This window comes from Prionailurus viverrinus, chromosome C1 (genome assembly GCF_022837055.1).
Source record: "Prionailurus viverrinus isolate Anna chromosome C1, UM_Priviv_1.0, whole genome shotgun sequence".
NCBI classification, from domain to species: Eukaryota; Metazoa; Chordata; class Mammalia; order Carnivora; family Felidae; genus Prionailurus; species Prionailurus viverrinus.
The window spans coordinates 199,927,012-199,942,181 of record NC_062568.1 but is presented as its reverse complement, the minus strand read 5'-3'; the positions used below and the strand labels follow the sequence as shown (position 1 = coordinate 199,942,181).

At 50.6% G+C, this 15,170-nt stretch overlaps 1 protein-coding gene across 1 annotated transcript in view; it reads right to left on the bottom strand.

Annotated features, from left to right (window-relative positions):
- Positions 1-14,688: 14,688 nt before the first annotated feature.
- The window catches only part of PLA2G2C (phospholipase A2 group IIC), a 19,473-nt gene continuing 18,991 nt past the window's right edge, over positions 14,689-15,170 (bottom strand). The window contains exon 5 of the mRNA XM_047868915.1: positions 14,689-14,860. Within this exon, the coding sequence (XP_047724871.1) occupies positions 14,694-14,860 (167 nt within the window). The 3' untranslated portion in view covers positions 14,689-14,693. The remainder of the gene's footprint in view (positions 14,861-15,170) is intronic.

Below are 15,170 nucleotides of genomic sequence, written 5' to 3'. Positions count from 1 at the left end.
AGCCCCACATCGGGCTCTGTGCTGACAGCTCAGGGCCTGGAGCCTGCTTCGGATTCTGTGTCTCCCTCTCTCTCTGCTCCTCCCCTGCTCACACTCTCTCTCTCTCTCTCAAAAATAAATAAAGTTTTATACATATATATATAATATATATATATATTATATATATATATAATGGAATAAAGAGGAGATCTAACTATTTTATATCAACCAGGGAGCTTGCATCACTATGTTTTACTGATTCATGGCTAAAATTTTAGAGTGAAACCCAGAAGATCTCTGTGTCATGTCAGTTTGTGTGTGTATGATGAGGTATTTTTCTACTCAAGATGGCATTATCAAATTAATTTATGAAATCCCTTAATGGAGTTCTACTCAAAATGGCTTAGATATAAATCAGCACTTCTATAAATTAAGTATTCTGGGGTGCTTGGGTGGCTCAGTTGGTTAAGTGTCCAGCTCTTGATTTTGGCTCAGGTCATGATCTCAGGGTTCCTGAGTTCGAGCCCTGCATCTGGCTCTGTGCTGACGGCTTGGAGCCAGCTTCAGATCCTCTGTCCCCCTCTCTGTCTGTCCCTCCCCACCTCACGCTCTCCCTCTCTTTCTCAAAAATAGATAAATATTAAAAAATACATATTCCTAGAGGGTCACCTGGTTGGCTCAGTTGGTAGAGTATGTTACTCTTGATCTTGGGGTTGTGAATTCAAGCCCCATGTTGGGTGTAGAAACTACTTAAAGAGGGGCGCCTGGGTGGCGCAGTCGGTTAAGCATCCGACTTCAGCCAGGTCACGATCTCATGGTCCGTGAGTTCAAGCCCCGTGTCAGGCTCTGGGCTGATGGCTCAGAGCCTGGAGCCTGTTTCCGATTCTGTGTCTCCCTCTCTCTGCCCCTCCCCCATTCATGCTCTGTCTCTCTCTGTCCCAAAAATAAATAAACGTTGAAAAAAATTTTTTTTAAAAAGAAACTACTTAAAGAAAACCAAAACATTAAAATGAAATTAAGTATTCCTAAAACACCCCAAAATATAGAAACTAACCCACATATTTTTCAAGCTCATATGATTTGAACAAATCTTTTTTTAAAGTTTATTAATTTAAGTATTTACTTATTATTTTTAAAATATAATTTATTGTCAAATTGGCTAACATACAGTGTGTAAAATATGCACTTGCTTTTGGGGGTAGATTCCCATGGTTCGTCGCTTACATACAACACCCTGTGATTATCTCAACTTGGGTCTAGCAGTTAAATAAGGGACTGTCATACCTACTAGATGTTTAAGATTATACAAATTGTAAATTGAACCTAAGAACAAATGTATAAGTAAATGCGCTGTCAAGATGAATTGCTTCATATCCATTACTTCATGTAGATCAAGCATAGCAGTAAAAGAAAACTTGCGTCTTTAACTTTTTTAGGCTTTTGTTTTTATGATCCTTGTCTAGCTTGCATGGGCTGTCAAAATAGTTAACAGGGAAATAGCTCGAAATGCTAGCTAGTTTTGCATAATGTTAGAATATGCCCACCTAAAAACAGTGTACAGATTTTTTTTTTAGTAGTTTGCAATCTTAAGAGTTATGCTAAATTAAATTTAAGCAGCAGGTATTCATTAAATACCTAAATCATTTCTTAGCCAAATAAACTACGAAGACATTATTTACTAAACACAAGTTTTGGCTCATATATTTTGGCTTTTTATTTTTATCTGGTGTAAAGAAAATATCTTTGAGTCCATTAATAAACATGAAAGGTCATACTAGAAGAAGCAAATGTTTGTAGAAATTGTGAGACGGTATATTCACAAAATTTACTGACTTAATAGAATGTTGCTCTATAGCAAACGGTAAGCAGTTGTCTATTTCCTTGTTTTTACTGGAACTTAAGATTACTAACAGTTAAGAATTTGAATCAATATCTATAAATGACTGATAGAAATTTCTAGGAATAATAAGGGTGAAGAAAAAAACTATATAAAATATGGAAGAATGTGGGATATATTTCTGTTAAGGAAAAAGGAGAGAAATTCTCTCTTCAATGTACAAACTGTTCAGAGATTGCTTAAAAGTTGTTCTAGAATGAGAAAGAAGAAAATATAGGACAAAAACAAACAAAACAAAACAAAAAACAAAACATTTGAGTGACTACAGAAAGTTGTGGAGGATTTGTGGAAAAGGAATTCAATGTGTGGTCAAGCTGGCTTAGATTGAACTGATTTATTTATAAGGCTTTAAAAATGAGACTCATAGTGTACAGATGCAGAATTAGAATTTGGTTTTCTTTCTTTTGAAACAACAAAGTTTTCTTGGATTATCGGTCTGATCTCTGTTAAGATACTACAGAAGATTTTTCTTCTCCTTTTAGGTAAAGCTACCTAGGACACAAAGGTTTTGTTTTATCAGAATAATTTCGTGGGCTTACACTAACCATGTCATGTTATTGATTATTGAAGAGAATATAGACTTCTCACTTTTAAAAAAGCTAGGGTTTTTTTTTTTTGTTTTGTGTTGTGTTGTTTTTACATGGTTGACAATTTTGTCTTCCCCCCAAATCAACTCCTAAATGAAATCTTGATCTTAAACTGAGCTTGAACTGGGTCCCTGGAAAATCTCCAAGGATTTGATGTTTCCCCTTGTAAAAAGACAGATGTGGAAAATAATTTGGTTTCCTTGACGTGTTGAATTGTACAGCAGGCATTGTCAAATCAGAAGTGCTTTAACCAGAGTGCCTGGGTGGCTCTGTGGTTAACCGTCCAATTCTTGATCTCACAGTTTATGGGATCAAGCCCCACGTCAGGCTCTGCACTAACAGCCAGAGCCTGGTTGGAATTCTCTCCCTCTCTCTCTGCCCCTTCCCTGCTCACACTCTCATGCCTGCGTTCATGCTCTTTCTCTCTCAAAATAAATAAACATTAAAAAGATATTTCAGAAATTTCATGAAGTACATGAAAATTTGTCAATGTTTTGCTGCTTATGAGATGTCCTGGCATAACATCATCCATCATCATTCTAGCTATTATCTTCTTGTGTCTTATGGCCCAGAGAAAAGTACATTCCTTTGTCAGTTAATTGCATTATAATGAACTCTCATCAGATCTTTAACAGTGGCCATTTTAAACCTTTTGTCATTTAAAGAGAGTAAGTTTTTCTCTGATGCTTTCTTGAAAGCTCACACAATCAGCTGGCAGGCAAAATCTTCATTAGCGAGAGCTCCTTCAGAAACTCCCGGAAGAGACTAGGACAGGTTTTCTGGGAAACAGGCTTCTGATGACATCGAATAACTTTTAGATCACATCACTGATCTGAGTAAGGGTTTCCAGAACTAGCGGAGAAGTTAATGAGTTCATCAAATTGTTAACACAAGATCAAGGAGAACAAGAATTAATTACATGGGACTGAATTAACCAGTGAAGGAAGATTTCAGTTTTCTCTTAGAACAGTACTGTTTTGTTTTGTTTTTTAATGTTCTACTTTTCTAGATTTAAAGAACTCATTTCCCTCTTATTTAAAGCTACCTAGGGGCGCCTGGGTGGCGCAGTCGGTTAAGCGTCCGACTTCAGGCAGGTCACGATCTTGCGGTCCGTGAGTTCGAGCCCCGCATCGGGCTCTGGGCTGATGGCTCGGAGCCTGGAGCCTGTTTCCGATTCTGTGTCTCCCTCTCTCTCTGCCGCTCCCCCATTCATGTTCTGTCTCTCTCTGTCCCAAAAATAAATAAACGTTGAAAAAAAAAAATTTTAAGCTACCTATAAGTCATGGCAATTTAGTGCATGGTAATTTTGCAAACAGAAAGAACATGTATCTTTTCTCCCTACCTGATTCCTCAAGAATATAAAAACTCGTATTGAGTATTCTTATTTTTGTGGCAATATAATTATTTGCATAAGTTCAGTAGGAATCTGTTTCCTTATGATGGAACATCATTGGAAACTGGCTATATTCCCAAGGCCTTGGCTGGAATGTCATATTTGAGAATTAGGTGCATGAAACACAATGTAAGCAGCTAGAGTTGATTTATGGAGCCAATGCTTACAAAGCTCTCCTGGAAAAACGAACCTCGTACCTGGCTTTACAGGCTCCCAGCATTGAGGGGGGAAAGAGGGTCACTTCCTTGCCACCCAGGAATCTTGGAATATATTTGAGACCTTGAGAGGAGTGGAATTCACCCAAATCTGTAGGTATTGCCAGAAAAGTCTGGCTGTGAGTTCTTAGCTTTGCTTCCTAGCCTTGAGAAGCTTTTAAAGGTCTAGTCTGAGATTCCCTTATGAAAGATTCCAACAAAGCAAAGTCAAAAAGGCCTATGTGGTCAATCGCCATTCTTGCTGCCCTTGCGTGAAAACTCATGCCAAATCTAATGGGATCAGACATATTGTGTGAACAGGAATCAAAAAGAAGGGTGACTATAGTGATGGGTTTTCAATGTTTCAATGGGAAACCATGGCACATACTCGTGGGTTATTAAATTATAGTTCTATTCATTGCTTTTGAGTTGTTTTTACCTCCCCCCCTTGGTGAAACTCCATTTTCCTGTCTACTTTGTTACCTACCTGTAAGCCAGGCTGGATCCTGCCAAGTACATATTCTGTCAATTTTTCTAGTTTCCTCCGAGATCTAACTACAACTCTCCAAACGGACATTTCTTGCTGACCTGGAGTCACTGAGAACTAAACCCCATGCCCAGATTGGGGTACTTATTGGGAGTAATCTAGAGAGGCCCTGTGAGCAGAGGCTGGACGCTTCCATGTTCTTCTGGAAGAAATAGGTGTGACCGGAACACTGATGAGCGCGCCATCACCAGTGACATTCCAGCCACAAACCAGGAAGTCCTTGGGATTGCCTCTGTTGTCCTCACTTCAACCATCTGAAGATGCTCCAGGTTCAGCATCTAGAAATCTCAACCAGCTGCCTTCTGGATGCAGAGATGGGGTTTTGTCTCCTCTGGCCATTTGGTTTTCTTTGATGTGCATAGAAATCTCCCTCATTTGGCGCCTGGGTGGCACAGTTGGTTAAGCGTCCGACTTCAGCCAGGTCACGATCTCGCGGTCCGTGAGTTCGAGCCCCGCGTCGGGCTCTGGGCTGATGGCTCAGAGCCTGGAGCCTGTTTCCGATTCTGTGTCTCCCTCTCTCTCTGCCCCTCCCCCGTTCATGCTCTGTCTCTCTCTGTCCCAAAAATAAATAAACGTTGAAAAAAAAAATTAAAAAAAAAAAAAAGAAATCTCCCTCATTTAAATGGCTGGTACTTTGCAGGGTCTAGCAAACATCCACTAAGACCAAGTCTAACAGATGGTTCTGCTGGTCACTTCCGAACAAAGAGACTGATGAGAAACGGACTCATGCTGTTCAGAAAGGAGAATGTCTTTTCTTTCCTTGAACAAGAATGGGGACTGATCAAGACCCTCTCCTTGACCAGACCTTAGTCAGGGTCCTCTGAGACCTCTCCTCAACTTGACCTTTGGGCTTCTGGGTCCATCTCCGCACTGCCACCATGTAGCAAGAACTCTGCTGTGTCGGGGTGCCTGGGTGGCTCAGCCGGTTAAGCGTCTGGCTTCAGCTCAGGTCATGATCTCCAAGTCCGTGGGTTCGAGCCCCACGTCGGGCTCTGTGCTGACAGCTCAGAGCCTGGAGCGTGCTTCGGATTCTGTGTCTCCCTCTCTTTCTGCCCCTACCCTGCTCATGGTCTGTCTCTCTCTGTCTCAAAAAAAAAAAAACAAAAAAACAAAAAAACTCTGCTGTGTCACTTTAGCAAGAACCCCCACCCAACCCTCAATATTTGGTCAAATTCCTCACCCTCCCCTCCACCCTCCCACCCCCTGCCCAGGTGATGTCTGGTCACCAGGCCTGCCTTCAGCAAGAATCCGTTAGGTCACTTTAGCAAGAACCCCTCCACCATCTTAATGATTCTCCATCCACTGAACCCCCAACCCCCTGAACCCCTCCTTGGCTGTACATCTCGACTTTCCTTTGTTGGCTTCAGCAGAGCCCAGTTCTATACTGAGTTCTCTTTCCCCTTATTGCATAGTTCTTGAAGGAAATCTGTTTTCACTTGAACTTCTCTCCAGTTCTGATTTTCCACATCAGCATCTCTGCCCAGATCTAGGTCAGAATTCTGCATTTTCCGGAAGCACTGCTCCCCCTACCCCATTCTTCAGAGCCCTCCAGGGAGGGGCTGCCGGCTCTTTTCTAGACCTCGAGTGACACCTAGTGGTCATTCTAGGTCACTGCCCATGCCGCACTCCACACCCCCTGCCCCTCTGCTAAGGGACCCAGACCAGCGATGCCCAGGAGGGCACAGGACATGCTCAGCATCACCTCTGCCATCCTTTAGTGCCATCAACACCATCTCCCACAAAGAGCAGACTGGGGGCATCCCTGGCTCTGCCACTCACAGGCCACATGGCCCTGAGAGCATCACCCCCCAACAAACACACACACACACACACACACACAGTTTCCATTTCTCTTTCCTGTAAAATGCGGATCATGATGAAGAGCACATTGTGGGGTTTGAGGATGAAATGAGGCCACGGATGCACCAGCACAGGGCCTGGTGTGGGGAATGGAAACTGCCAGCACTGGTGACTGGTGCCCTTGGCTGGTGGGTGAGACCAAAAGTCCTTGGGGCCAGATGGGCAAAAAGCAGTAAGTAGAAGGAAGAAGGAGCTAGTGAACATTCATGGGGGACATCCTCCCCCAAATGGAAACCTGGCCAAAGTGAAGCGGTGGCTTAGCAAGAAAATCTGGCTCCCTGCTTATGGGTGTGAGGTGGGGAGGGAGAGAGGCAGAGAGGGAGGAGGGGACAGAGGCAGTAGGAAGGTTCTGGGTAGCACTTCTAACCCCAAACCCGAATCCAGGCACCTAGCACCTGCCCAGCCTTGGTCTCAGTGGGGCCTGGGAGCCGCCACCCCTGCGTGCCCAGGACCGGACTGTGCATGCAGACAGGCGGCCCTTTCCTCCCCAGGGGTTGGCACAGCAGCACTGGCTGTCAGTTACCCAGCTGTGGCTTTCTAACAAGAAGCTGATGCCACCAACGGTGACAACAAGCCAAGTTCAGGACGTGGAGGCTCATAGGCGCTGGGCCCTGCCGACAGCCACACGGCTGGAACACCCACCTCTGCCTGGGCAGGCTGTCCAGGCTCTCAGGATGTCAGGGCCCAGTATGGAGAGTGGGGGGTTATTAAGCACTTACTGTATGCCAAGCACTGTGCTTGGAGCTTTGTGTGTGCTATCTCATTCAATCCTCTGAGCTACCCTGTGGGGTGGGGGCCGGTAATAGCTTTGCTTATAAAAGGAGAGGTTCAAGGTCATGCAGAGGAAGCAGGGTTTGAACCCTGACTTCGGAGCCTTCGCTCAGACAGCATCCGGGCAGCCCCCTCCTCTTGAGAACTGGAATGGGAAATAAGAGATTTGAATCAGAAAACATGGGTTCGAGCTCCAGCCTACCTGCCCTCTTGGAAGTTCTGTTGTAGTCTGTGAAATGGGGATGAATAACTCCTGGGACCCCTCTGATGAACAATAAGACAATGGACGAGAGGCAGGCACCTGCGACTTCGGCCCAGATCATGATCTCTCAGTTCGTGAGTTCGAGCCCTGAGTCAGGCTCTGTGCTGACAGCTCGGAGCCTGGAGCTTGTTTCAGATTCTGTGTCTCCCTCTCTCTCTGCCCCTCCCCCCGCTCACACTCTGTCTCTCTCTCTCAAAAATAAATAAACATTAAAAAAAAATTAAATAAGACAGTGGATGAGAAAGAGCTTCTGGAAGGGGCAGATGTACCCTAATTTGGGTTTTCGATACCCTGAGGAAATCAGACCCAGAAAGAAGAGGGTCTTGTGTGAGGGTGAGGTCATCCTTCCTCCAGCTTCCTTCCAGTTCCCCAGACGGGGACTTTCTCTCCAGCCTCATGGCTCGCTGTCCTCCTCGTCTCCCCCACCCCCGGCCCCCCTCCAGCTTCATGCCTGCTCTGCACTCACCTCTGCTCCCGTCCTCCCAGCACCAGCCTCCCTCCTGGCCTCTGCTCAGACCGGTCCCTCTGCCTGGAGCCCCCTCCCCTCCTCCCTGCCTTGTCCAGCTAACTCCCACTTCTGGTAGGTCCAAAGGCTTCACTGACCAGCCGGTCTGGGTGGCGTGCCCCCAGGTGTGCCTGAATCTGGGCTCCCCGCCCCTCACTGTCCTCTTATCACCCGTGTAACCCCATCTGGGCTGCGAGAGCTCATTGAGGGGAAACCCCTCCTACTCCGACAGGATCCACAGTGCTCAGCCCAGTCTCCCACGCTGGATATCCGTGCAGGGGATGAAAGAATGAATGAAACTGCACGACGAACCAGAACCCAGGCCTCCCTCTAGGGCAAGTACTTAACCCCTTGCAGCAGCCTCCTTGGCTACTGCCCCTCCTCTAAGTCGCTCCAGTTTTGGATTCCTTCTGGGACAAGCCTGCTGAGGGGAACCTTCGGCTGGAGGGTAGGGGACAGAATCTGGCTGCACTGGGCTCAAGTTCCCTGCTCTGGACCTGTTAGCTGTGTGGTCTTGAGACAAATTGGAGTTTTGCACAGCAGCTGCCTGAAGTTGCGTCGGGTGTTCTCTGTTCGAGGGTAGCTACCCGGAGACTGCTTGGGCGGGCAGGGGGATGCATTCTCCCCACTCAGGGTCCCGGGGCTTGGGCCATGCCCCTGCTTCGTTCTCCCAGCTAGATGTGACTCCACTTCCCAGGGAGCTCAGTAGTGCCTGACCCATCCCAGCCGGGGCACTCGCTGACCCAGAAACCCAGTCACCTCGCTCGCCACCCGGCCTGCTGCCCCCCTCTAAGACCTACAGCCACGCCCACGCGGCCATATGCCTCACTCTCCACATCTGCTCGTCCCTATGCCTTTCACAGTTTCACAGACACCCCAGGAGCGGGAATGGGGGACAGTGACTCCACAGACTCAGCCCACACGCGCACAGTGGGCCCAAAGCAGTGACAGCTTCTCCCCAGTAGGGCACGGAGCCCAACGCCTGCCCAAGGCGGAGGGTGTGTCCCCTACCCCACCTCCCTCACCGGCTGACAGCTTCACCAGACAACAAGAGACAGCCAGGGAAAAGCTATAGAGAGCTGTTGTAAAAATACAACTACATTCAGAGCCTGTCCCCTTCGAGGCGGGGCGCTCCCTCCAACAGGGCCAAGTGGCAAAGGGAAGGAACGTCACTGAACCCTTGCCAGCTCCACGTGTGCCCTCCCTGTTGCCACCTGCCACGGTCTCGGGCATCTAGGTTGCCCGTGAGGACTCTGGGGCTCGAGATGCTTGAGCTGCCGAGGTTCATGCAGGGCGGGGGGGAAGTGGTTTGGGTTGCAGAGAACGTGGGGACCCCCGTTACTCACACGGTTGGGCCCGGACTTCTCAGGGGGACCATAAGGCTCGCCTTAGCCCAGCCCTCCCACCTCCTCACTTTCGTTGGCTCTGGAAAACCACTCCCCACATTCCACGCTCCCCACTCTGAGAGACTTGTAATTCCTTTGCATTCCACATTCTTTCTTGACCACTTGTCCCTCTCAACATAGACATCAATGATTAAAAAAAAAGGACAAAGATTCTTGCCCTCATGAGCTTCCATTCTAGCGGGGCAGACAAACAAGCATAGGAGACTGTGTGGTGCACTGAGTAACAGAGAAGAGGACTGGAAAGGCAGGGCAAGGGAGATGGGAAATGCCAATGGGGGGTGGGAGGTATTAGACTGGGTGGTTGGCGTCAGCTTTATGAAGAAGGTAGGATTCCAGCAAAGTTGGGGGAGATAGGGAGGGAGCTCTATGGGAAGCAACTTCCAGGCAGAGGGCAGAGTCCTCGGGAGGGAGGGTGATGAGTGTGTTCAAGGAACAGCATGGAGGCCAGAGTAGTTCATGTGGTGTGGGGAGACAGTATAGGTGGTGAGTCAAGAAGTAGGGGGCGTGGGGACCTCCCGAGCACCAGGAGGACGTTGGCTCATTTCTTGGAGGGAAATGAGAAGCCACTGGAGGACGTGAGTAGGGCAGGGACATGGCCAGAGGCCAGGCTCTGTGCAGACCAGCTGCTGTGTGGAGAAGAGATCCCAGAGGCCATGGGTGGAGGCGGAGAGAATGAGGAAGAGCATTTGCCATGGCCCAGGTAATGTTCGCTCAGACCAACATGGCAGCCATGAAGGTGGTGGGAAGTGGTCAGATGCTAGATGTTTCCTCTCTCGTTTTATGTTTTTTTTAATGTGTGCATTTTACTAAGTATTTTATAAATACATACAGAGTCTAGGTTTATTTTGAAAGGAGAGCCAACAGATTGGATGTGGGATGTGAGATATGAGAGAAAGAATTTGACATGCAGATTTTTGGCTGGTGCGGGGGGGGGGGGGGGTTGGGGGGGCCCGAGATGGAGGAGGGGCCCCTCGGCGAAGACGGGGAGAGGCAGGTGGCAGAGGCGCTCGCTTGCACGCATGTTGATTACCTGCCATCCATCTGCCCGGAGTTCCTCTTCATGTCTCGGCTTGCAGATGAGATGTCAGACCCCCAGCGCTGCCCTGGGAAGCCTGGCCTGGCCTCCCCGGATGGTGTCCTTGCACCCCGCGCTGACCCCGTTCCAACATTCCCCAGCCTGCTTTGTGATTGTCTGTTGACTTGTGTTCCCCTGATCTGAGAGCCACTTGGAGTCTGACGCATCTTCATTTCTCTGCTCTTAGCACAGGGCCTGGCTTGGAGTAGGCCCTGAGAGTGTACTTGTTGGGTGAGTGATTGTCCTTCCAAGAGAGCAGGCTTTCCCGGTGAAAGTCAATGACATCCCTTTGCAGTCGCACCTTGCACCTCTCAGAACTGAGTGGGGCTTGGATGCCAGCACGGGCCCATTCCCTCGATTTTAGACACTAGGAGTCAATGCCCAGGGAGAAGAAGGTAGCCTGGATCTCTCACTGGATCCCCCGTGCCCCATGCTGAAGGCAGCCTTGGCTCTCTTCCTCCTCCGTGGCACATGGCTAGCTACATCTAGAGTCCTGAGCTGGCCTCTGCTGTGGCCAGAACCCCTCTAGGAGGGGACCCAGCCCCACTAGTTGCACACCCGCCCTTCTGTAAGCACCTGCCTTTAAGTTGACCAATGCCCGTCAATCTCAAGCTCCTCTTGTTGCAATCACTACAGCACGTGCAGGGAAGGAAGGAAGGAAGGAAGGGAGGAAGGGAAGAAGGAAGGAAGGAAGGGAGGGAGGAAGGGAGGGAGGGAGGGAGAAAGGGAGGGATGAAGGAAGGAAGGAAGGGAGGAGGGAGGGAGGGAGGGAGGGAGGAAGGGAGAAAGGAAGGAAAGAAGGAAGGAAGGGAGGGAGGAAGGGAGGGAGGAAGGGAGGGAGGAAGGAAGGGAGGAAGGGAAGAAGGAAGGAAGGAAGGGAGGAGGGAGGGAGGAAGGGAGGAGGGAGGGAGGAAGGGAGGGATGAAGGAAGGAAGGGAGGAGAGAGGGAGGAAGGGAAGAAGGAAGGAAGGGAGGAAGGGAAGAAGGAAGGAAGGAAGGGAGGAGGGAGGGAGGAAGGGAGGAGGGAGGGAGGAAGGGAGGGATGAAGGAAGGAAGGGAGGAGAGAGGGAGGAAGGGAAGAAGGAAGGAAGGGAGGAGGGAGGGAGGGAGGAAGGCAGGGATAAAGGGAGGAAGGAAGGAAGAGAGGGAAGAAGGAAGGGAGGAAGGGAGGAGGGAGGAGGGAGGGAGGAAGGGAGGAAGGAAGGAAGGGAGGAAGGGAAGAAGGAAAGAAGGAAGGGAGGAGGGAGGGAGGAAGGGAGGGAGGGAGGGAGGAAGGGAGGGATGAAGGAAGGAAGGGAGGAGAGAGGGAGGAAGGGAAGAAGGAAGGAAGGGAGGAGGGAGGGAGGGAGGGAGGAAAGGAGAAAGGAAGGGAGGAAGTAAGGGAGGAAGGGAGGAAGGAAGGGAGGAAGGGAGGAGGGGGTGAGGGAGGGAGGAAGGAAGGGAGGGATGAAGGGAGAAAGGAAGGAAGGAAGGAAAGAAGGGAGGAGGGAGGAAGGGAGGGAGGGAGGGAGGGAGGGAGGGAGGGAGGGAAGAAGGAAGGAAGGAAGGAAGGGAGGAGGGAGGGAGGAAGGCAGGGATAAAGGGAGGAAGGAAGGAAGAGAGGGAAGAAGGAAGGGAGGAAGGGAGGAGGGAGGAGGGAGGGAGGAAGGGAGGAAGGGAAGAAGGAAGGATGGAAGGAAGGAAGGAAGGAAGGAAGGGAGGAGGGAGGGAGGGAGGGAGGAAGGAAGGAAAGAGGGAGGAGGGAGGGAGGGAGGAAGGGAGGGATGAAGGGAGAAAGGAAGGAAGGGAGGGAAGAAGGAAGAGAGGAAGGGAGGAAGGAAGGGAGGAAGGGAGGGAGGAGGAAGAAAGGGAGGAAGGAAGGGAGGAAGGAAGGGAGGAAGGAAGGGAAGAAGGGAAGAAGGAAGGAAGGAAGGAAGGAAGGAAGGAGGAAGGGAGGAAGGAAGGAAAGGCAGGGAGGAGGGAGGGAGGGAGGGAGGAAGGGAGAAAGGAAGGGAGGAAGGAAGGAAGGAAGGGAGGAAGGAAGGGAGGAAGGGAGGGAGGAAGGGAGGAGGGAGGAGGGAGGAAGGAAGGGAGGAAGGGAAGAAGGAAGGAAGGAAGGGAAGAAGGAAGGAAGGAAGGGAGGAAGGAAGGGAGGAAGGAGGGAGGAGGAAGAAAGGGAGGAAGGAAGGGAAGAAGGGAAGAAGGAAGGAAGGAAGGAAGGGAGGAAGGAAGGGAGGAAGGGAGGAAGGGAGGGAGGAAGGGAGGAGGTGGGGAGGGAGGGAAGGAGGGAAGGAAGGAAGGAAGGAAGGAAGGGAGGAAGGAAGGGAGGAGGGGGTGAGGGAGGGAGGGAGGAAGGAAGGGAGGGATGAAGGGAGAAAGGAAGGAAGGGAGGGAGGAAGGAAGGAAGGGAGGAGAGAGGGAGGAAGGAAGGGAGGGAGGGAGGAAGGGAGGGATGAAGGAAGGAAGGAAGGAAGGAAGGAAGGAAGGAGGAAGGGAGGAAGGAAGGAAAGGCAGACGAATTTACCACTGGACTCTGCCAGCTGAGCAAAGCAGAGCCCAGGAGCCATGGCTCCCAGACCCTCTGCTGACCACCTGCCCGTGGCTTCCCTTTCTGTCCTCACATCGGTGACAGCATCACCCAATCCAGATTGTAAGCGTCTGAACTTGAACTTCTAAAAGCTGCTATGGCTCTCGAAATTCTCCTCAGGATATTCAGACCGGATGTGGTTTGTTTTCTTTAAATCTCTGAATCGTTACTGCCCAGCACTGTGTCTGACACGTAGTGGGGGCTCAATAAACGTCTGTTGGATGACTGTGTGATGACAGCCCTTTGTGCGTTCGTCCTTATTATATTTGATCACAGCCTTTCTCCTCCCAGACCTACAAGGTGAGGGGCAGGGGCCACGTGCACAACGTTTTGTGGCCTCCCCGTGCAGCGCAGTGCGGAGAACTGGTCACAGTTCTCAGCGAGCCGTGAACGAAGACCGGCGAGTACTGACTGTATAACAGACCACACCACAACTTAGTGACTTAAAACGGCAGCCTTTATGCAGCTCACACTTCTGCAATCGGCCACTTAGCCTGGGGTCAGCTGGGCGGTTGCCTTGGTTCCAGCTAGCTTCTCTCGTGGGTCATGGTCGGCAATGAGTGGGCGTGCCTGACCTTGGCTGGGTGCTTTTACATGTCTGAGGTCTGAGCTGAGACAGCCGGACTGACACTCTGGGCCCCGTCTGCCAGCGGGTCAGCCCAGGCTTGTTCTCAGCAGCGCCAGGTGTCCTGAGACCCGACCTGCTGAGGCCTGGGCTCGGGAACTGGCAGACCGACCATTCGTACGTTCCACTACGTTCCGTCGACCAAAGTAATTCACGAGGTCAGCACAGAGTTTAGATTCAACCACTGGGAGGAGCAGACTCTACTTCCTGATGGGAAACGTTCCTTCACGAGAGGCGAGCGTTCCTTCACGAGAGGCGAGGATACAGAGAGGCATAGCCTCCAGAGAGGACAGCTGTGCGGCCGATTTTGCAACCTACCACGCCACGTGGGCGTGACAAAGAACAGAATCCGCCCACGTCAGGTGACTTTGGTGTTCGTTAGCATCGGAGTCTGATATCTCCAGGGCCTCCTGAACTTGGATGGAAATTTCGGGTCCCTCTGACGCACTCTTCCGAGGCCATCTTTCCCCAACTTTTTGACGTCTTCCTGGCCCTGACATCCACATGGAGTGGATGTGGCTGTTCTCACGCTCTGTCTTTTGAGAGGTGAAAGTGGCCTTAATTTTTGCCACCAGAGGGATTTCAGAGAGCAGAACCCAAGCAAATGAGAAAAAAGTCCAAAGCATGCTTCTCGGATCCTTGGCTGGATCCCTGTTTTGCAGGGTCCCTGCTCTGTCCCCGGCTGGATCTGGGTCCTCTGCCCTCCTGGGAATTCCCAGATGGGGGTTGGGAACATCTCTCTGCCCTGTCACCTTGCTGTACTGCTTCTTGGCACTTACTACTATCAGAAAGCGTCATTTATTTGTGTACATGTGAACGGGCAGTCTCCCTCCCTCGCGTGCCAGGGTCTTATCTTTTCCATTGCTGGTCTGCAGCCCTCTGGTGTCGAGTGGCGAAGCAGTACCCTAGGCCCTGTGCTGAATGGTGGCTGCAGCCACCATTGGAGCCTGTTGGGGATGGCATGAGAAGGCTTCCCGGGAGGGTGACTCCGGAACACATGCTGACCGGCCAGGGGCCTGTGGCTGCCTAGCACTGGAGTTTACGCCTCCCACAGTGGGGCCGGGTGGAGAACTGCTTGAAGGTTTTCTCGTAGGTGGGCAGGCTCTCTCTGAAGCAGTATGCAGACTGCTTGTCACACTCACATGCCCGCAGCCCACAGAGACAGCTGACGCCGGGACCGAGGGCACATGTACCTGCAGAGAGACAGAGGGCCACCGGGGGGGCTCCATTTGGTCCTAAGGTTGCGGAGAACAGGGGGCTTGCTACAAGGGGTCGGGGGTTGAAAACAGAAAGGGAAGAAACGGGGAGTCCTTTTCTTTCGTCCTTGCGCTGTGTCCCCAGTCACACCTGGACATGCCACGAGGACGGGAGGGAAGAGAAGCCTGGAAGGAAATGAGGAGGGCAGGGGGAGGGGGCTGCACGGAGGGGCGCCCTGAGTTAGCGCGCAGGCCAAGGGCACGGGACCCTCTCTCAGGACTCACCTATGTCCAGCTGCTTGCTGGC